Below are 22,704 nucleotides of genomic sequence, written 5' to 3' on the forward strand. Positions count from 1 at the left end.
AGGTGTTGAGCTGAAAGTCTAATCCTAATCTAATTAAATCTAATAGGGCCTGATGTAATCCATTTATGTGCGCTGATTGGATTTCTTAGGATGGTGATTGGAGACCTTTGAGTTGTATGCACTAGTGGTTTGTATTTATGAAACACAAGTAGCAGTTTGATGGTTATTATTTAGATTGCTCTTATGACTGAGGAACTCTTATTTCTACATCAAAGAAAGCCTTCCTTCAGAACAGATTTCAGCGTGACATGAATTTGAAATGAGAGACACACACTGGAACCAAAGCTTGCCAAACGGCCGACAGCGGGACAATAGGGAAATATTTAACTTCCCGTGCTGCTCCATGGATGCACACAAATGTTCGTTTAAGGTAGCGGGGTATAAATATGCACACACACAGAAAGACTGCACGCAAACATGAATGTGGAAAAATACATACATGGACTCACACGTACACAAATGCAGCCAATTGCCAAGACCAATCAGCTGGTGTGACACCATATGTTGCAGTGTTGGCAGCAAATATTCATTTGAAGGACTACAAACCAGTTAGAAGCTATAAACGCAGTCAGGAAATTCCTGCACTAAGGAAAGACACATGCAGTCACTGAAATCTGAGTTCGGTGCTCGAATGTAGGGTGGAGGGAATGAATGCACACACTGCACTTGTGCTCTTGTCTGTTCAAAAATGTACGACAAAAAATTTAAAAAGAAATCTTATGTCAGTATTTTAATTTCATATATAATATTAAGCTAAAAAACTGGCACCAGACTTTAAATCTGGCTAGTCCTGAGCTGAGCTGGTGGAGCTGAAGGCTCGCCTCAGGAGCACATAGATCATGGGTCATGTAATGTAAATCTATACAGTGGGAATTTATGTTAAGCTGAAGACTGTGTGACTTTCAGCTCCCAGAATATCACCAGGGCCCCAAAGACCACCTGCAAGTTAAGTCAGGCTCCGCTAAGCTTGATGTTGTGTGTAGTAGAGGAGGATGGATCGATCCACCCGCCTCTATCGATATTACTCTAAGTTCAGTATGTACCCCACTATATCTGTTATTATGTTTTTTTTGTTTGTTTTTTTTTGGGGGGGCATGCATGCATTTCATTAATGGGCTACAGCACATTTAAGGTTGACCCAAAGTACTTTAGAGCGAGACACATTTAGATCCAGGTCTCCAAAAAAAACCCAGTTTCAAAATACATGAAGTGTGTTTTGGTGTTTTAGCTGATTATTATGGAAAGAAAAAAAAACAGTAGTCATTAAAATGTGAAGAAGTGGAGTCATGCTGGTGAAAGATGATCCTGGGGATCGAAACATCCCTGCTTATAACCAGTACTTGTGACAACAGCATGTGTTTGCTTTGTTTTTAAAATGGAGGTTTGTACGTGCAGAGATGCTGGTTTATTATCTTCTCATTCCCTGTTCTCTTTTCTGAGGAAAGACTCCACTTTATCGGCAGATGGTATCACTTAATATCGTTTTAGCTGTCCAGTTGATATTGGTCCACTTATGGTCACTAAACAATGAGGCTCTCCTGCCTTCTGGTGTAGTCTACATTATCTTGCTGGAAGCAGGGAAATAAACTATCCGGTTTGTTTCTCTGTCATAGCACCATCAGGGGCCCTGTTGTGTTTAGGCCACACAGTGTGCCCAAACACAGTCCTCAGAGGCAACAAAGTTTATTGTTATGGACCATCTGATAGTATGAGGATCGGCTGGCAATTGCAGTGGTTCATAGTTTGCTTTTTCACAACTCGAAGAGGTACCAGGTACTTGAAGATCAAGTAACATATACCCCCTTTTTCACAGATGGAGTGCCAGTATTGGTGTGTTGCCAGTTATGCTTCAGTCTTTTTAAGAACCAGCCACTAGGTGCTAGGTACTGAAAGATGGGGTAATTTCAGTGTGAAGTAATTCATGGCAGACAGAATCTTCCGGCTATGTCTGTGCGTCATTGGTGCACTGACATAACCGGAGGTGATTACCCCTCCCATAGCAACCAGCCGAGTGGTTTCAACATTAGGGCCAGCAGTCTTGTGGTTCGGTGCTGGTGCCAGCTTTTCAAGGAGCTAAAAAGACCAAACAAACAACCAAAGAAACAAACAGAAATGTGTGTGCCTGTCATCTTAAAGATACCCTGCAGTATTTACAGGGGGCCTGCTTCTGAAACCAGATGTAACATCTTCTTGACAGTCACAAAATTATGTTGGAGCAAAATAAAGAACTCCTTATTCACAAACCAAAGATGCCACGGTTATGTTTGGTTGTTTGTTAGTTTATTCTCATACATAAATAACACTTTCCATGAACCAGTTCCTCTGAGTCACAGGGCTCTTAAAAAAACAAAATACTAAAGTCATTCAGTGATGTTCAAAGGTCTTGAGCCATTCTTCATTTATTCAAATTTTGCCAGAGCCAGACTTTGTTGTAATTTTTTACACTGGTCCAGACTTTCTGAACGTCTTTTAAAGTCTTTGTTTTTGGTGATTGGCTGGTTCTTCACTCATTTTCATTCCAGTTTTTTTTGTTTTTTTGTTTGGTATGCCCCTTAGCAGGGACCAATTCAATTCAATTATCACCAAATCACACCTCAGGTGTTTTAGAATGTAAAGACCAGTGTTGGTCAAGCTACTTGAAAATAGTAATTAATTACTAATTACTGATTACTTCTCCAAGAAAGTAATCCTATTACTTTACTGATTACTTATTTTCAAAGGTAATTAGTTACTTTATTATTTAGTTACTTTAGAAAAACATGATACACAACCCGAATATGTTATAAATCTATAGACCTTTCAGCCCAAATCTCATTTTTTCTGCATAATTCATAAAAAAAAACTATCTACAGCAGATGAACAGCATCTGGCCCTTTAGTTCCATCCATTTGCTGTTCACTGTATCCCCATCAGAAATTATTTTGGGAAAACAGTTTCATCAGGGAAACAGAGAAAAGGCAAGAACCTGACAGAGAGATGAATCTAAATTTGAAATTCTTTGGTTCAAATCATGATCAGTGTGTATGTAGAACACTGGGATTTGTGATTGTGTCATAATTGATGGAACTATGAACACAGAAAAGATGTTGATTCACCATGCAATACCATATGGAAAGTATTTGATTGGTAATTGCTTCATTTTTCAGCAATACAATGATTCCAAAGATGCTGCATGTGCATTAAAAGCATACACAGATAGGAAAAACAAAGTGGAACGCTATCAGCCATGGACGGGCCTCCCCAGAGCACGGACTGCAACGTTACTGAAGCAGTGTGAGATCATCTTCACAGAAAAGTACTGCATATGTATACAGAATAGAGGCCAAGTTGTCTTAGAAAATATAACCATGTAAATTTAGTCTGTGTAAGTTTTTCAGCATTTTAACCTATTTAGTTAACCAACCACTGAGTGTGTTGCCATGATACTGCATTGTATCTCTTGCCTTCCCTTTATTTCCTCAGTTCAGGGAGGACACTCGTGTCGAGTGACTCTCAGATGCCTCCACCCGAGGTCTGAAGGACAGGCAAACATTATGTAATGTCACTGTACAAACAGCACTCTACTGTAAAAGAGCATTTACCTGCATCACACATACACAGATATGCACGGATTACACAGATTCAGTCAGGCATCTATCCACATGTTCCTTTAAAAACAGTAAATAGGTGAAATGTCACCTAAAACCCTCAAATCTTGCTATACTTAGTTTCAGTAAATTTCCCCTGTAGTGCTCATCACATGAGCCCAAACTTTATATGACTGTGTCCCATTTCTGGCTCTCTCCCCTTATGACTACCCACCATTAAAAAAATACATTAAAAAAAGAAAAAATTTGATAGTCTTATGTTTCAGCTAAAGATATTTTGCAGGTTATAGATATTTAAGAGGATCAGTTCACCTTTGCACGTAGGCCTGCAGCACAGCCTTTGTGGATCAGACCAGATTTAAAGAATCGTGGGTGTTTGTACACGTGTGACACAAACAGACAGATAGACACACAGACAGCCCGTCTGTCTGTTCTCACAGTCCTGCTTTTTCTTTTTTTGGCAGGAGATGTTGGGTCGGTATCAGCTCAGGCAGCAAAACAAGCTCACCATCTATAAACTCTCTGTGATCATAAGATACACTTGGCACATCTCTCTGTGTAACACACACTCTCAGGACATTGTGTATCTGTGCATGCATACTCGGAATATTCTGCATAACCAGGCTGTGCTAATGTGCAGTTGCATGTCTGTTTGTACATTACATGAGAGAGCCTGCGTGCAGGCATGTGCATATGCCTGCATACTGGGGTTTCACTGTGTTAGTGCCCGTTTGTGCCTCATTTGCAAGCACTATCATTGCATCTGAGAGATACAGGGTGTTTGTGTGTGCAGGTAATTGCAAACCCGTACCTTAGCCTGTCAGCTATTAGGAAATGTCTGAGACACAGCCCAGGGTGGGCCTCTGGAGCAAGAATAAACTGCTTCTGTCCAAAAACATGCGTACATCACTGTGTGTGCATCTGCTAGCCTAACCAAAGTAGTGCATCGTTTCTGTTTGTGGGTGAGTGATCACACAGGACACATGTGACTGCCTTTTTTTCAGTTGTGTTATAAAAGTTTAGATCTTGTAACAGGGGTAATACGCAGACACACCTAGACAAAGTTTTCACAAGGAAGTGAAAGCAGATATTCACATGTAGAGAAAGGAAGTGCACAGGATGTAAAACATTTAAATTATGTCTCCTACCACTGACTCTTTTCTCAGTTTCACAATTCAAAGAATTATATATGACACCAAAACCTTAAAAAAGGCCAAAGGTCAGCAGTCGTAAACAGAAGCACAGAGAGGAAGAGGTGGAGATAATAAAACAGTGTTTAATATGGAATTAGCTATAGCTATATATATATATATATATATATATATATATATATATATATTTAAATATATTTAAATATATATATATTAGGGGTGCAACGATATTCGTATTGATATTGAACCGTTCGATACAGTGCTTTCGGTTCGGTTCGCATATGTATCGAACAATACAACATTTGTAATTTATTTTATCAACTTTCCTTCTGAAGATGCTGTCTGTGTTGAGCGCTCAGTGAATCTGCGTTCGACTACTCCGCCTAGGCTGCACTGTCGAGCGCAGATCCACTGAGCGCTCAACACAGACAGCATAGTCAGAAGGAAGAGCGCAGGGCAAGCTAGCAAGACAGAAGTTAAGCTCCCCCACCCTCATTCAAATCTGGCGTTTGGAATTATTTTGGTTTTCATGTGACGTATGACCCTGAAGGTAAGCTCATGGACTAAAGTAAAACAGTATGTTGGATGTGCCATGCAATGCTCAATTACATGGGTGGGAGCTAGCGTGTTAGCGCAGTTAGCTCGTTAACATGTTGGCCGTCTAGCCCCATGCACGGGGCGATCGGCGGTAGCTCGTTAACGGAGATTTGCCGTGTTGTGGCGTTAACGTCATTTCAACGAGATTAACCTGAAAGCACTAGTGGGAACACAACGAATATGACTGCACATTTACGCCGACATCATCCTAGTGCAAAGACAAAAACAACAAGCATGCTACTAACTTTAGCCGAGTCATTTAGACAGCTGTTAGCACATGATTCTCCTTATGGGGACCTGATATGTTTAATATGCTGCTGAGAATATAGCCCAGAAGAAGCGGATAGTATAGCTTTTATTTTGGAAAGAGACATTTCTCTGTAATAAACTCTCTTTTCCAAAGATGAGTGATTCCTCAATCAGATACAGAGCTCGCAATATCGCTAGCCCGACGTCCTGGGGATAGCGATTTTTTTCAGTCGGGCTACCAAAATCTATCTCTTCCCTGCCCGTAGGGCTATTGTAGGAAGGAAAAATATATGTCAGTGCTTTTGCATTCTTTCGGAAATGTAGCTGGGTAATTATGTCATTGGCATCGGTGAGCCACTGTCAATATGTGACATATTGAAATCGCGTTTGAATTTGCGCTTGTTTTTTTGCTTTCACTTTGCAATCGTGCGAACTGTGTATAGAGAGCGACAGTACTGATCTGTGAGTGATGATAATTTGTGCACCAATTCCTCTGACATCGTCTTATTAATCGTTAGCTTACTATGCAAACATGACAAGTGAAATCTCCCGCAGCAATCTTAAACATGTGAGAGGTTGATCGCGCAGAGAATCGCTGAGCTTATGTGAGTGCGTGTGTAAAAGCAGCAGGATTTATATTTTAGTTCTGCTGAGCCAAATAAGACAGGTCAGGGTGAAGAAGTGACAGCCAAAGAAAAGCTTACCACAAAACGGAGAAGTTATGACAAATCAGACTATAAGGCAAAAAGAAAGTGCAGCTTTATGGTTTCATGGACAAAAGAATTTCTGTGGCTGCAATATGACGAGCTAAATAACCAGGGCTGCACATAAGTCCGCAGGTGCGCATTCGCTGTCAAAATAAAAAACACGCACAAGGGTTAGGGTTAAATTTAAAAACTGTACTTTTGAGTTAAAATATATATTTATAATTTTAATAAATGACAAATTAAAAAGGCATGAACATTTTTTTGTATCGAAAAAACATCGAACCGTGACACCAAAGTATCGAACCGAACCGTGAATTTTGTGTATCGTTGCACCCCTAATATATATATACTATTCACAATGATCCGCTGTCCAAATCTGTCACATCAGTCCTGACGAAATCTAATTTCAACATTAGAACATCACCACTAAAATTCAGTTTTAAGTTAAATCAGTCTTCAAAGCAAATGTGCTTTACCACATTATTTTCTCAAAGATAAATCAGCGCAGTGTGATATGAGTTGATTTGTGTGGTTTTCCCCACCCAAAACCTTCCAATTGAATTTAAATCATTTCATAAACAGACGCAACAAGAAATTAGATGATTGTGGTGCATTAAACGCAGCTCTACTAAAAGTCTGAGCTATACGAATCAACACCGATTATTAATTTAATAATTTTGGTACATAAACTAAGTGTTAGGTATGGCTCAGCTGAATAAAAATTGTGTGTTTAGTCATAACTGTTATTAAGTGAATATTAAATACAGCTGGAGACAGTATGAAAATAGTCATTTCTACACCACCTGCCATATCAATGCAATTTATATATATAGTAGAAGCAATAAAAGTTTGATTACCAGGCGATTAAATCGGATGTTATTTCTGCTGAGATGTTTGACTACCTGCTAACCCCACAGCTAACCCAGATGATGCAGACAGCATGCAGCTCTAATATAGTCCAGTCTGAACAATCTTTATAAATCAAGAAGCATTTGAAGCAAGAAGCTGTCTTATTATAACACTCTTTTAAGAAAAGTAATCACCTTACCCTAACTCACTCTAAACATTCAGAATGAGCAGTGTGAAAGGAAGATAGCCTCAAAGATATTTACCATCAGCTGACAGTGACCAGTTTTGGAGGTATTTGCAAAATTTTCTTTAATAAAAGCAACAGTACAACACTATGACAATGCTCCACTACAATTTAAAATCCTGAACACAATTCATTAAAATGTGTGAGCATTATTTGGCTTTTTTATAAAGTAAAATATCAAAATTAAAAGTAACTATTCTACAGTAACTATTTTAATAGTGCACATGCATAACTGTGCTGCATTTTCAAGAGCAGGCGTGAGCCATGTCATGAAGACATTATGCTGAGAAAGAGCTCTAAAGAGGTGGAGAGCGTTGCTGGAGAAGTACAGAGAAGGTCAGGAGGAATGCACTGAGTCTTTGTGCCTTTAGAAAAAGTATATCATAGAGTGGCAAAAGAGGAACTGTGGTACTGCATGAGAAAGTCAGAAGTGGCAGAGAAGTATATGAGGGTGGTGCAGGACGGCAGTGAGACAATGTCGGGAGGCAGTGAGGGTAGAATCAAATCAGGGATTGGCTTCTTGTTTGCTAAAGATGTTTGATAGATATAAAGATGAAATCAGGTATCAGTCTCTATAACTATGATGTTTGCAGATGGCATTCTGATCTGTAGTGAGATCAGGGAGCAAGTGGAAGAGACCCTGAATAGGTGGAGTTATGACCTGGAGAGAAGACGAGTGAAGGTCAGTACAAGCGAGACAGAATAATGTGTGTCAATGAAAGACAGAGGTGTAGCAGTGGAGATACAAGGAGCAAGGCCAACCATCCAACCCAATGGTGCACAAGAGATGCGAAGAAGACAGTGGAGATGGGTGGAGTGTGTGAAGACTAGTGTCATGGGTGATATGTAACAGAAGGATAGCAGCAAGAATAAAAGGCAAGGTTCCCAAGATAGTAGTGGGAACTGCTATGAAGTTTGAAAACAGTGACACTGAGAAAAAGACAGGAGGCAGAGCTGATGTTAAAGATGGCAGAATTTAGCTCTGGACAAGATCAGAAGTGAGTACATCAGAGGGAGACAAATTTAGGGAGGAAAGGCTGAGATGGTTTGGACATATGCACAGGGGGGTTGTGGACAAGGGATGATGAATAGCAGGCAGAAGGAAAAGAAAGTGTTGCATTTTGCTGCTGTAGAACTCTTTTGAAATAATATATTAGATTTGTTCTCTTATGTGCTGATCTGGAAGTGCTCGATAGAGCTTTCACATCAAACCCACCATGGTAAGAGTTGATAGTCGTCCCTCATCTCTTTTCTGTGAAAGAAGGTGAGCGCTAAGCATTATTAAAAGTTACTTCACACAACACAATAACAACAATTACCTGTTGAGATAATAAAAGTTTAAGCGGAAGTTGGCTAAAAATAAGCAAAGGAATAGTTGACCTGGTTTTGCTAGCTGTTAGCATAGTTAGCTAACAGACATGCTTGTATTTATGCAGCTGGAGTTTGTAACTCCAGTCTCCTGCAGCAGGGTTTTATGTGAGCAGGCGCAATCTGTCAAGAGCTGCTCCTAGCATCTTGGAAATAAAACTTCAATGGTCTTTATCTGAATAATTATATTGGCTCGACCAATGCTACAAATACACAAATGACCGGTAGGAACAAAAGAAATTTCATTTTCCCTCTTAGACGTCAGTGTTCCATCAAAATTATTTTAAGTTTTTATTTTAAAAATAAAAATCATTTGAAACTGTTGCTTTACAGATTAACCTTATTTTATGAAATAGAAAGTACTTATATGTTGGTACCATACTGTATATACTATATGCTGTATATAAACAACTAACATGCTGTTTATTCCTCAAAGTAAAGTTAATGAATTGATGACTGGAATTTGGATTTTTTCCAGCAGTGGAAACTTGTCTGGTAGCCAAAATAAGTCTGTTGATGTTTCATTTGTGATGTCATGTACACAGTGCTTGAGACTTGGGTCTGGAATTGGAGGAGCTTGAAGATATAGTCCTCCATACTGGATGTTATACTGGTTGTAAGTAAACATGTACTCCCTGACTGCTTGGCAGTGGCTTGTGGAGGTTGCTAGCTGTCATTGGGTTAAATTTGTTGCACTGTCATGCCTCCAAAATGCCAGAAAAGCATTTTGGGGTTAGTGAGGCAAGCGTGGTGGCCTGTTAGTGACCAAAGAAAGCACAAGGAGGTTTTAGCTAAAGCACCATCTAGAGCAGCAACGTACACCAACCACTTGCCAACCAGTCTGGGAATGCACATTTTCCCCTTGCAACTGGTGACTGTATCACATCCAAGATGGTCGACAACTCTTGAAAAATATGCATATGCTGTCATGAGAGAAACCTCTGTTGGATATCGAGACTCCGACTTGCCTCGTTTTGTGAAATGCAGTTCTAGATAGATGGTGATGACAAAAAGCTTGGTGTAATACAGAGGTGGGACCAAGTCATTGTTTTGCAAGTCTCAAGTAAGTCTCAAGTCTTTATCCTCAAGTCTCAAGTCAAGTCTCAAGTAATGTCAGGCAAGTCAGAGTCGAGTCTCAAGTCACTGGTGTAAAAGTCCGAGTCAAGTCACAAGTCTGAAACTTTGAATTTCAAGTCCTTTCGAGTCTTTAAAAAAAACAAATGAAAAAATAATGTTGCAGTTATGCTAAATGTAAATATTAGACCATGTAATTTTAAAATCTGTGTTTTTCTCAACACATACAAAATAGTGAACTTAGAAAATATACACAAATTGTGAAATTGCACCTCTTTAAAATGCAGCTCAATTAAACTTAGCTCCAAGAATAATTTTCACCAACAGTTCTGAGATAAGCTGCATGTTATTCTTGGATGCGGTTGTAGGACCAGCTTTAAAATCGCATGACAAAAATATCATACACATTAAAAAAAACTGTATCACCAACGTAGCCTGGAAAACATTTGCTAGTTAGATGAAGTCAGCTATCTCATCTTAGCATATTTATATGCATATTTATAATTATACGGTTCTTGGAGTGAGTGCATACACTCATGAAGTTTAGTAACTTCCGGTCCAGGTACAGTTTACCGACGGATGGGTGCAGGACCTTGAAATGCACCGTGTAGAACGAAAGACCATCGTACGTATCATAAGTTTACCAGTCTCACAAATCGTCTTCATAAATACACATTCGTTAACCGTTTATTAATATAACCTTTGAGCTCAACGGTAATTAATTAGTAGTGGAAATAATTTCTGGTAGCATCACAGAAATGTAGCAGTGACAACAATATTGTATGCTGTAATCGTACTGGGCAATTAGTGATACAAAAAACCTGTTTTATCCTGTGAATAAAAGTATGTGTTTTTGTCAATGTACCATAATAACAGAAGCGAAACGCAATGTTGTGTCAGGACAATTCACTATTTATGCACAATAAATAAAGGAGCATAGCGCGACAATTTCTGTTCAGCGCCAGACTTGCTTGTAACCTATATCACCAATTATGTTAAGAAAAATGACGCATTAACTACAACAGCAGACTGACCTTTGTGTAAATGCTTGGAGCAGACTAACCTGTGAGCTGGAGTGTTCTAGGACGTTATATTTGATCTTTGAATGGCTGCAATCCAGTCGCCTCTTTGTTACTTCGGAAACATGGCTCGAACAATTTCTCTTCAACGACGTAATCCGATAACAACCGATCTCTTTACCCGTCGGCTTCCCGTGGCTGTCATGCGACCGGCTATTGCAGTTAATAATACAACAGCTTCTTGACATTTTTGTGTTTCTTTTTATCGCTGTGTGACTGATTTCAATTGAAAGCCTGCGTGCGCTAGTACCGCTTGCCACGAGTTCCCAGAATCCTTTGCGGTTCTACCCGTGAATGACGTCACATTTTCAATCTCCATATAATATGCATGTTAAATTTTATATTTGGGGTAAAATATCAAGTCTGTTCAAGTAAACCGGTTCAAGTCCAATTCAAGTCCCAAGTCATTGGTGTAAAAGTCCAAGTCAAGTCACAAGTCTTACAACATTTTTTCAAGTCAAGTCTAAAGTCATAAAATTAATGACTCGAGTCTGACTCGAGTCCAAGTCATGTGACTCGAGTCCACACCTCTGGTGTAATACTTCACACTGGGACTTAACAAACAGATGGCTACACTCATGTTTTACGTGCCGACTGTGGTGGCTGTGTGTAAAAACATACATAAACATAAGGCACTCCTACCCACACATATAGAGCTCAGTTGCATAGTATCTAAGGTAATCATGACACCAACAGTATCGTTAACATTTTGGACACGCACCAAAAAAAGGATGCCTCCACACGCTAATCTTCCAATACCTAAATTGGAAATGGGTCAAACTTCACAAACACACTTGGACACATCCACAGTTTGTTTTCATGTGTGAGGGTAAAGAAGTGTGTATGAGTGCTTTGAGGCAGCAAAGCTGATTGTATTTCCTCTCCAGCAGCTGATACTGTAGCTGCTGTGACCAGCTGCAGCTGTCACTATGTGTCACATGCACCCACACACACATGCACTCACGCCAAACTCACAGCACACAACCCACCCCACCTGCACGTAACCTTTAACTTGAATGCATACGTGACAGCGGAGTCTTCATGAATAACCTGGATGACTGAATAAGCACAAAAAGCTCCTGTCTCAGGGGTTAGTTTAAAAGGATAAAGGTGCAGCACAGTGAAAATCACATTTCTTCAATGTCATTTTACTGGACAGCCTGAGAGGATTTGGAGGAAGCATTTTCCTTAAATATTCCACAGTTGTGGAAATTTCTTGTATAATATTTTAGACATGCTTGGTCAACAGCATGTAACTGAGTTGTATTTTCCACTGGCTACTTGAAAAGCATCATTGTTTCAGTGAGTGCTAAGGCTAAGACAAAGCTAGGAAGGACCGGATTAGCAGTGTTTTATTTATTTTATCTAAGGAATAAATACAGTGACATTAAAATACACCCAGATTTCCCCGTAACCTGTAACTGAGAAAATAACTGCATGCTAATGGCACATCATCATCATCATATATATATATATATATATATTTTTTTTTTTTTTCTTTTTCTTTCTTTGTTTCTTTCTTACTTACTGTAGCCTCATGTTTTGGTGCTTTATTGTAGGGTCCATATGTATCAACTGGATAAAATTCATGATCTCCTCTTTCCCATGTCACTGACAAAAAAGTTCCTTTAAAAAACAGAAAATGAGGAGCAATTTTCAGTCAGTACGTTGTTTGTTTTTTTGTTTAAGTTTCTGTATGTGGTTAAAAAGTGCGATTTCAAAAGTACAGCGAAAACTTTTTATAAAATTTTACACTAAAACTCTTTTTTATGGTGTAATGTAAGATTTATCAAGTCCGTTTCAGTAAGTTCAGTTATCATCAAAAGGCACACTTCAGTTATTCTACCTGTTTTATTTCCCATAACTTAATGAACTTGAACCCCAATGCAAAAAACAACACCCACCTGAAAGGTAATCCAAATTTCAACAGTACATTAAGAAGATTCTGTGGATGTTTCGAGCTTTACATTGCAAAAAATACTCATTTTCACATACTGTAAACATACTGTACACTGAGACAGATACATGTAGGTGATATTTACAGTAACTGACATTGTTCAAGAGTATTTAAAAAAAAAATCACATATCAAATAATTATTTGTGCACATAAAAGATGAACAAGAGAGATCATTTTCAGTCTGACTTGCTCTGCTTCGTATTTGGACAAATTTATTATCATCACTTTGAATTTAGGAAATGGCGAAAGAAAGACTAATCCAAACAAATTTTTTGTTTCTGCAAAGCTTCTGCTGAGAGCGATGTATAAAGTAAGCACTTAAAATATGTGTAACCTGATTGGTATGTTTTTACAGGGAGTGTAACAGACAATGTTATTGAACCAGATCCAACTACATAAAAAAAGATCTCCCAGCTCTTGTGACAGAGTGCACCGTTCGTACTTATAACAGAGCAAAAGCAGACAGGATAAAAGGAAAGCGTGGGTTCATGGTGTTGTTGGTGGAGGGACAAAGTGGGGGATATAGTTTAAGGGAATACGTGATGAAAGGAAGCCAACACATGGGGAGGACACTCATGACAGTCACAAGTTTGGGTCTCACATGTTTATCTGATACACAGTTATACACCACCAAATAACTACAGACCAATTGTGAGTTTTGTTAGAAGGAATGAAGAAAACAGGCAAACTGCGAGCCTTAAAATATACTCCCCGTTTCAAATAAAACCTTGGGCCACTGGGCAAACATGTAGTTTTTTATCTCAGTCCTGTTGGGTTCTGGTTCATGGAGAGTTTATCTTGATATTGTACATAAACTTTGGTTTCTGAGAAAAAAAAGTTTATTTTAACTGCAAATGTTATTTAAATTTCACATTTAATCCTTTGTGGAACAATGTAAGAAACCACCGTTTTTGACTTAAAAGGCTCCATTACTGTGGCAGCTTTTCAAGACAGGTAGTCCTCATCTGGTATTTTGATGGTATTTTGCAAGAACACATTATGTTCTGTCAAAACACTTTTACTTATTCTAAAATTCATTTTTACCCTTCAGCTGTATAAACCTGATTGAGTATTATCGTAACCCTGGCAAGTGGGCGGGCAAGGTAGACACTCAAGTTTGTGATGGAGATAACTTGAGAACGAGGCGACGCAGGATATTCAAATTGATAAAAATCTCGAACGAGTCAGAATCTCAGAGACCTTGACCTCAAGGTCAGAAGTTTTCAGGAAATCTTGTGAATGAGATAACAAGGCAATGTAGGATTTTGACATTGATTCTAAAATAAATATTAGCTTTGGGAGGTGTAGAAGTACATCTACTGATGCGAATCTTATTCATCCCACCTGATAACTCAGGGGCTGTTAATGATCAACAGTAGTTGAAAGTCTTTAATGTTCTGACTCTGTCCTCTTTCTGCTCAACATTCTCAAATGTTACTGCACCTACAGAGCATTCAGTGCTCTCCAGTACATTCTAATGCTGCTGTGCTGCACTCTTATTATGAGGACAATGATCTTTTTGACAATGTGCAGTGATTTGAAGCAGCAACCTCGCCGACGGCTCACTCCTCTTCTGTTTTTAAGCAACAGGTAATCTCATGACTTTAGTTGAGGAGCATTTTGGAATGAAGTAGCATGCATGATATTTTAGTACTCTTAAAACATGTTTTATTTGGTACCAATATCATCCCTGTAGTAATTCCAATTTCAGGAAGTTGATAATGTTTGATGTCACTTTGTGAGTTTTTTTCAAGGCGCTGCTTTGCAAACTTTTCCTGTGTTTAAAGCTCGTGAACCAAAAAACTGCCCTTTTTTCGTTAAATAAGCTACAGCATGATGCCTTCATGATCGAGACAAACTTCATACCTGTTTGAAAGGAGACACTGCTGAATATAGTTTGCCCATGTAGCTAGCTGCCTTCTTGATTCACGCCATTATGAGGAAAATTGGACCCTGGATCATAAATAAAAACGTTGACAACGTGGCCTTATAAAAGACCAAAAGGTTGAGTTACTCAACTCTCAAACACAAACATTATTAACTTCAACAAATCGGTGCTTACTGCACACACAATGGGAATCCTAATGCTCTAATTGGTCAAGCTATTGAACTCAGACTGTCCTTACAGCTCCAGGTGGCAGAACGGTTTGCCTGCCCGTTGGTCAAGGATCCTGGAGCTACATCTAAAACTTGCTCAGAGCAAGAAGATGGAGGAGCCAGATTCAGTGAGCTGCCTTGAATTGAACTCTCCACACTGCCCCTCCATCTAGAATGCTGAATGTCAAGCTCTGTAACATCAGTAAGAGCTGAGTTCCCATTCAGCCTTTGTGGGGGATAACCGCTGTTCTCGCTGCATAGTCCCAATAGTCTCCTTATGCTCCACTGTCTTCCCTTACTCCTCAAATGGAGTATCTCCTGGAAGGCGTGCCTGAAATCGGGGCTGCGACAGTAGATGAGAGGATTGAAGGCTGAGTTGGAATATCCAAGCCAATTGAGGAGTCTAAAGGGTGCCTCAATGTTTTTCAGGCTGAGTATGTTTCTGAGGATGTTGAGGATGAAGAATGGTAGCCAACACAGTGTGAAAGTTCCCATGATGATACCCAGAGTTTTTACAGCTTTATGCTCTTTAAGAGAAAACCTAAGACGCTTTGTGGCCGAATGTTTTCCGTCCCCTTTGTCTGTCCTCAATCTGCTCTCTTTCCCCTTTTCTTCTTTACCAGTGTCCATACTTGGGTTCTGCATATTTAGACTATCGTCTCCTGCTTCTTCTCCCACCTCAGTTCCTGTCCTGCTTTGATTTAATGCAGGGCTATCATCAGGATAAGCAAACTGTGAAGCGCAATGCAAGTTATACATATGTCTTTCCCTTCCTCGGATCTTCTCCAGCTGTTTCTGAGCCTCCTGGAACACGCGGGTGTACAGGAAAATCATCACCACCAGTGGCAGGTAGAATGATACAATTGAAGAAGTCACTGCATATGCCGTGTTCGTGTTGAACTCACAGCAGTTTTCATCTTTCAAACATAAGAGAGCTATTTGATCATGTGACACCGACATCTTCAGATGTATGGGTAGGAAGGAGATGAGGGAGGCCACCACCCAAACTGCAAGCACCACTGCAACAGCTCGACCCCTGGTTATCAGCAGGAGACAAAAGAGTGTGCAGAGAAGTGAAGAATGTTGCAAACAGTAGACGTGAGTGACAACACAGAGATATTTTCTTAGTTAAATATTATGTTGGTTGTCCAAAAATGTAAAAGAGCTCTAAAAGCAACATAATAGCCACGACTACATTCTAAATTAACTACAGCTAAGCCCAGGATCTAGCTCAGGCAGGTAACATGAGCTGCACTGCGTCATGCAGAGATAACATGCCTCATTCTTCTCATTCTCCCCATGTCATATGCCAAATACACTCTTTTTCAGTTTGGTGGTCTACTTAAGCTTCCTTTTAAATTTTATATGTAACGTATTTGTGGGTAATTATGAGTTTGGGGTCTGGTTAATTATATTCTGCTAAATATGTCCTTCTGATTCATTCAGATTTAAAATGGCTAATCACTAAGATAATGGCTTTTCTTCTTTACTGTTACCTACATTATACATGTATTAATTTGATGAATTTGAGTCAGATATAATAATGGTAAAAAAAGAAAAAAGAAGTACAGCATCTATAATTTCTAAGGTTTTACATATCAGGATTTATTTTTTTAAACACTGTCTAGTCTTTATCATCATGTCTTATAACGAGGTAACTATAACTTGAGATGAACAACAACACATGACATGTTGCACTGTGTCATTATTTCTGCAATAAAAACAAAGCTAATATGTGGAAGCAGTGTGTAAAAAAAACATGAATTATTCGCTTGCACAACAACCTTGAGCAGCAATGACTTGAAATAGTCTTTCTCTGTGTGTCTTTATCAGTCTCTCACATCATTGTGGGGGAATTATGACTCATTCTTCTTTACAGAGGTGTTTCCGTTCATCAGTGTGAGCAGGTTTTCATTTACTCAAAGCTCTCTTAAGGTCACACAGAATTTCAATCAGCTGGAAGTCTGGACAGTAACTGGATCTGACTGAGTTAGAACATCTTTTCTTTTTGAGTCATTGAAGATTGCCTGCTGTGCTTGTGATCATTGTCGTGTTGCATGATCGAATTTGACCTAAAATACTTTTGGTACACAGAGTTCATGATCGACTCACTGACTCCAAGGCGCAAAAAGTGGGCTTGAGATTTTGCACGAGGTGCTTGTGTTAATATGCTGTGTTTGGCTTTCACCAAATGTGGCGCTGCACAATATAGCCAAAAATCTCCACTTTGGTTTCATGTGTCCAAAGGACTTTGTTCCAGAAGTCTTGTGGTTTGTTCAAAAGCAACTTTGCAAACCGAAGCTGTGCTGCTATGCTCTTTTTCAAGAGAAGAGGCTTTCTCCTGGCAACTCGGCCAAAACAAGCCATGCTTGTTCAGTCTTTTTTTAATTGTACCATCACGAACTTCAACATTTAACATGCTAACTGAGGCCTGCAGAGTCTGAGATGTAGCTCTTGGGTATTTTGCAGTTTCTTTGAGCACTGCACGGTCCAACAGGAGGAATTTGCTGAGAAGTCATTGGAAGATTAGCAGCTGTCTCGAATGTTTTTCACTCGTGAATCCTTTTTCTCAGTTTAGAATGATGGATTTCAAATTGTTTAAAAATGGCCTTATAACCCCGTCCATAAAATCACTGCTGATGTTTTTTCTTCTTCGCATTGTGTTAACACACACCTGAATGTTCCTGACCAGCAAACTGCCAAAACATCTGCTTTTATTGAGGCGATTACACATTTATTGAAGTGCATTTGATTAGCAGCACCTGGCTGCTACCTACCCTGTTAATCCCAACGGAAGCAGTAAGGAAGTATTCAGTTTTTCACACACTGCTTCTGCGATCAGGCATTAATTTTGTATAATAAACAGTCACACAGTGTAATATGTCCAATGTATTGTTGTTCATTGAAAGTTTTATTTAACTAATTTTAAGACCTGCTAACGATTATTTTAATGTTACTATATCCATATTTTACCACGACTGTATTTGAGAATCAGAATATCTTCATTGTCATTGTAACAAATACAATAAAATCAAGTCTCATATTTTCCAGTATGTTGCAACTCTGGTTGTACCACAACACGTGTCAACAGTGTTTGCCTTTAACAGGAGACAGAAAGCACCTGATGTGACATCACTGGTTGGGTTTAACAAAGTGTGCAACATCTTTGAAAGTTTGAAAATGTAGCGATATTTGCAGTAGCAGCTTGATCTAACCTCATACTACATACTAGTCAAGCTCCATCTCTTTTGTACCTGGTGAGCAGTGTTGGGTAGCGGAGCGGCGAGGTGATGGCAAGGTAGCGGTCCAGTGCGATCACACAAAGCGTTTCGATGCTGGCAGTCACGCACAGCACATCGGTCGCTGTCCAGAAATCACACATGAAATTTCCGAACTGCCAGACTCCCCGCAGGATGGAGATAGAGCCAAAGGGGACCACAACCACACCCATGATGAGGTCAGCAACAGCCAGTGAGGCAATGAAAAGATTGGTGACAGTCTGGAGCCGCTTAAACCGCAGGATGGCGGTAATCACCAACACGTTTCCTGTGTAGAAGAAAGCAAACTGTGTTCGAAACTATGAACTGGATCAATTGTAAAAGCGCATTTCAAATAAAAGCCGTCATCTGATTGAACCGAAAGAGTCACAGCTTACCGAAAACTATAGCCAGGACCAGAATGGCCATAGCAACACCAAGCAGCACGAGTTCTGCATCACTGTACTCTGGTCTAGAAGAATTGAAGACCTGGGTGAAGTTACTGTGCTGTGAATGGTTAGTCTGTGCTAACACAGTACTCACACCTCCCATGATCTACAGTGAAAACACACAAAAACACAGCTTTGGTCACGAAAGATAAAGACACATAAACTGATTGTTTTGCATGCATGATCAATTTAGTAGGGAAGACGTTTAAAAGGTATACAAGAGATTGGACAGCTTGTATTTGTTCCTTGGTATGCCTCTGTGTTTGTCATGCTTTTAGCAGTTTGTGCAGCAGCTTATGGGATTTGTATGTTTTTTTTGGTGTAGCCTCAGTCCACAGGATCAGCATTTGGCTGCAACTAGTCCACACACACTTCCTAGTGGGGTGTTATCTGCTCGGGCTCCGATGCTTTTTGAATAAGATTACATGTGACCCTTTGATCTGTTTGGCCTTCTTTAACAAATAAGGGTATTCCCTTTTTTTTTACACCATTAATGCCATTAAAACAAAAAAGCAAATGCCAGTGCTGGTAAAAGCAAGAGGATGGCTCCTGCAACACATGTAAATGAAGACACTAAATGCCCTTGTTATATAATAGTGCTTACATAAGTAAATGCACAGACAGATGATTGTGCTCCTAAAGTGCCATTAACACACACAGGAGTATATTTAAGCTGTTTGTATTCCAACAGATCATTCTTTCTGCCAGGATGATCAAAGAATGAAAAGATATCAAACTTTGAGCAGTATTTGATGAAAAATAGCTTTCACAGAAGTCTGTGGATGAGAGCTAGCCTGCTTTTTATCTTATCGAAACATACATACTGTGTATATGTGTTCACAGAGGAAGTTATATGTTCCTCTATATTGTCATGATTTAAACATATCCTCCCCAGTGACAACATACGTCCTGTGATATAATGTCATGTATCAGCATCCAACATGTAGATTATTAGTTTTCTTTTTTTTTTTAAACTGATAATGAATACTGCAGTGACAGAAAACAGGAGAAAAGTGAGCAGCAAACTTTTACAGGAAGTAAATGTCCTTGTCCAAACCACTAGGCCATCAGGACTTCCTCTACACACTAATCTTAGTGCCATGGTACAGAGTGTACACTTTCGATTCAGGGTGTTACTAAGCACAAATAACTGATGCTGAGGAAGAGCAAGGCTTGTGAAATACTATATAGGCTCCAGGAGCCCGTATACTGGTGTTTGCAAAGGAGCAGTGCATGGCAGAGCAACAACAGGCAGCTTAAATAAATAATCCCCACATTGCTCTGATGGTGATATAGATATATTCCAGTGATACATTAAAAAATACATAACAGTACAGTTTTGGCATCAGTTGCATTTATTCCTCAATGTTATTTCTAGTCATGTTCCAGCATAAATAGTAATAATAAAAACAAGACTGAATATAAATGCTCTTCCACAGCAGGCATCTAACTGACAGCAGACATATGGCGATCCTTGTTTGCGCTTCTGATGTAGATCCCTGTCGGGGGATGGTACGTTGTATAAGTCATCCTGTCTGGACAGTCCATGAGTAGTAGACAGATACTAAATGTCTGCTACTTATGGACTATTTGCCCTTCACAGGTGGCATTTGACTTATTTTTGCTTTTCTCCAATATGTGCAATTAAGAGAAGAACACATCTATGTCTTAATGCTAATCGTAAGGCTGTTTGGCCAACTGGATCTTCTGTGTGCATTTGCACTTAGATGCATGTGAATGTTGCCTTTATTCCAATGCAGTCCAAACACTCACAACATATGTTAATTGGCAGCAGTAAAGAGGTGCATTGATTCACGAGTGTTTACCCAGTTCTCCCAGGGTCAATGAGCAAAGTGTTGAATTTTGGGATGCTTTTTAAATGTCGGGCGATTGTTGTTTTTATGACAGTCATCCTGTAAGTGGCATAATCGTCTAAACATGAAAGTTAAACGGTGTCATTACTTTGCAAGTGCGAGGCACCGCACATTAATTTGGAGAGCAGGTATGCTGTCAATCATGCCGTCTGCGTCCACAGCAGCGTGTTTGTGCGAACATTCGTCATTGCTTGGAAAACGTCCCTAAGTCAGCACATTAACATTTTAGTAAATACGAACTAAAAGTGCAGAGAAAATGATGGATCTGCTGGAAAGGTAAGTGCAGACTCCTTTTAAAAATAGCATTTTCCTTAATTGTGCTTTGAAATGAGTTCTGTTAGACAATAATGTGTGTGATTGTGCACTACACACACAAAAATCAGACTTTCATGATTCATTTATGTTTACATGATGTGACAGTCGCTGTCGTTTTTCTCACAACACCAGTCACTTACCCTGTTACTCTTTGCCTTAATGACCCCTGCACTACCCCTGCAGAGGGGATCAGTACTGCAGGAGGTGGTTGCACACATTAATACCAAGTCAAACTTGGAAAACTGACTCCAATCGCCTCCCTAACCAAAACTGTTTAAACAGCTGAGACCGAATCAATCACAAAAGATTTACTGAGACGTAAAAGTCCCAATATTTAGGCTGAGGGAGCATGGCGATAGTAAGTACACTGAGCACTTAACACACAAAAGCTCTTGCACAAATATAAGCATGAAGCTGCAAGTGTGTGGAAAATACACAGAGAGAGAGAACACCCAGCTTTTGTTGTCATCGGTAAAATAAAGAGATGGCGGTAGAGCAAACTGTGAAAATGACACATGCTTTACTAGGAAAAGATAAACAAGTTTCTGTCCTGATACCATAATAACAGGAAGAAAAGGAAGAAAATCAATGATATCTGTAGCTTTTGTCAGACAATTTAAACGATTATATGATAGGTAATCTTCAAATCTCCCGTGATGTCAGAGTTAGGTGCACATGTTTTAAACAATCTCATCGTCAAATAGTCTTGTAAAACTAGAAAAACTTGAAGATTCTTTATCTGCACTGATCCCTTAGCATTTACTTTAAATCTATATTAATTTCACTGCTTTGATAAGTCCAAATAAATCACAGAGAGTGGTGCTTCCACCCGTGACAAATAGGTTGCCTGCAAGATTTGCACTTTGTAAAACAGACTTTTATTTTCAGGTGTTCTTTAATTGTTACCTCCAGACTTTGTCCTCTTCTTCAGTCCAGTGATTTCATACTCCAGAAGCTTTTAAATCCACCACACAAAGATTCATAATAAAGTGTCTGCCAGCAGCTTCTTCTTCATTTTTTGCTGAGTTGTTAATTTCAGGAGTTAGTGTGCGACTGACATGCACAGACAAACACACACGCGCGTGCTCTGTCTCGCTCCCTGTTTCTGTTCCCACACATGTATAAACACTTTCAGGTCTCAAGCACACTTGCCCCTTTGAAGCAGCTGAGTCTGTCAGCCTTTTTATAAGCAAGCCACGATGACATCACAGCAGGATAGTAGCCTATCAGAGGACAAGGAATGGCTTTTGCTATATATCATATGTCTGCAGTGCACTGACAGCCGGACAGCACCCAGTGCTCTCTGGGAAACCTTAGGGTTTTAACATTTATTTATTCAGGGAAGCTTTTCTGAGCTTCTTTTCAGCACCACCCTCCTCACATTCTCACATAGGAGGTGCCAAACAAAACCACAGACTTCTGTATTTGGCTGCTGTTTAGCTGTACTTCTGCACCACAGCAGTGCAAAACATAACAGCAACACTATTCAAACTGAATATGGCATTATACTGTATTCCCATAACCTGCGCATTCAGTATCAGTATGAGGATATAATAAGAATCACTTTGCATGCTCAGACAGAAAGTCAAGGCTAAACATCCATTCACCAGTCTCTTGTTGCATTAAACCTTAAATTAGATTGTTTCTTTGTTCCAAACTGCAGGGCTGATTTTAATATTTATAATTTTATATTAAAATGTTTAATACAATGTGGACTACATGAAGTCTCATTAAGACAAACTTAGAGGCAGTGGATGAGGGAAACAAAGTGTTTTATTATGTAATTTTGAATTTTCTAAAAGACATCAATTCATGAGTTATTTCCTTGATTTCTCTACCACTACACAGTC

The 22,704-nt window shown here is 39.4% G+C and overlaps 1 protein-coding gene across 1 annotated transcript; it reads right to left on the minus strand.

Annotated features, from left to right (window-relative positions):
* Positions 1 to 12,737: 12,737 nt before the first annotated feature.
* Positions 12,738 to 22,137, minus strand: adrb2b (adrenoceptor beta 2, surface b). Its single transcript, XM_085470607.1, has 4 exons — positions 21,761 to 22,137; positions 18,615 to 18,771; positions 18,214 to 18,505; positions 12,738 to 15,995 (listed from the first exon to the last, which is right to left on the minus strand). Exons 2-4 carry the CDS (start codon positions 18,766 to 18,768, stop codon positions 14,960 to 14,962), a joined length of 1,482 nt encoding a protein of 493 aa, XP_085326733.1. The 5' UTR covers positions 18,769 to 18,771; positions 21,761 to 22,137; the 3' UTR covers positions 12,738 to 14,959.
* Positions 22,138 to 22,704: the final 567 nt, after the last annotated feature.

This window comes from Copadichromis virginalis, linkage group LG10, assembly GCF_057382275.1.
Source record: "Copadichromis virginalis isolate Kocher_CV1m ecotype Utaka linkage group LG10, C_Virginalis_male_GT1.1, whole genome shotgun sequence".
Classification (NCBI taxonomy): Eukaryota; Metazoa; Chordata; class Actinopteri; order Cichliformes; family Cichlidae; genus Copadichromis; species Copadichromis virginalis.

Coding starts and splice junctions, on each gene's coding strand:
- adrb2b (XM_085470607.1), bottom strand. CDS start 18,768: ATGGGAGGTGTGAGTACTGTGTTAGCACAGACTAACCATTCACAGCAC. Junction 18,506..18,614: donor GGTCCTGGCTATAGTTTTCG/GTAAGCTGTGAC, acceptor TCTTCTACACAG/GAAACGTGTTGGTGATTACC. Junction 15,996..18,213: donor TACCCAACACTGCTCACCAG/GTACAAAAGAGA, acceptor GCTGATAACCAG/GGGTCGAGCTGTTGCAGTGG.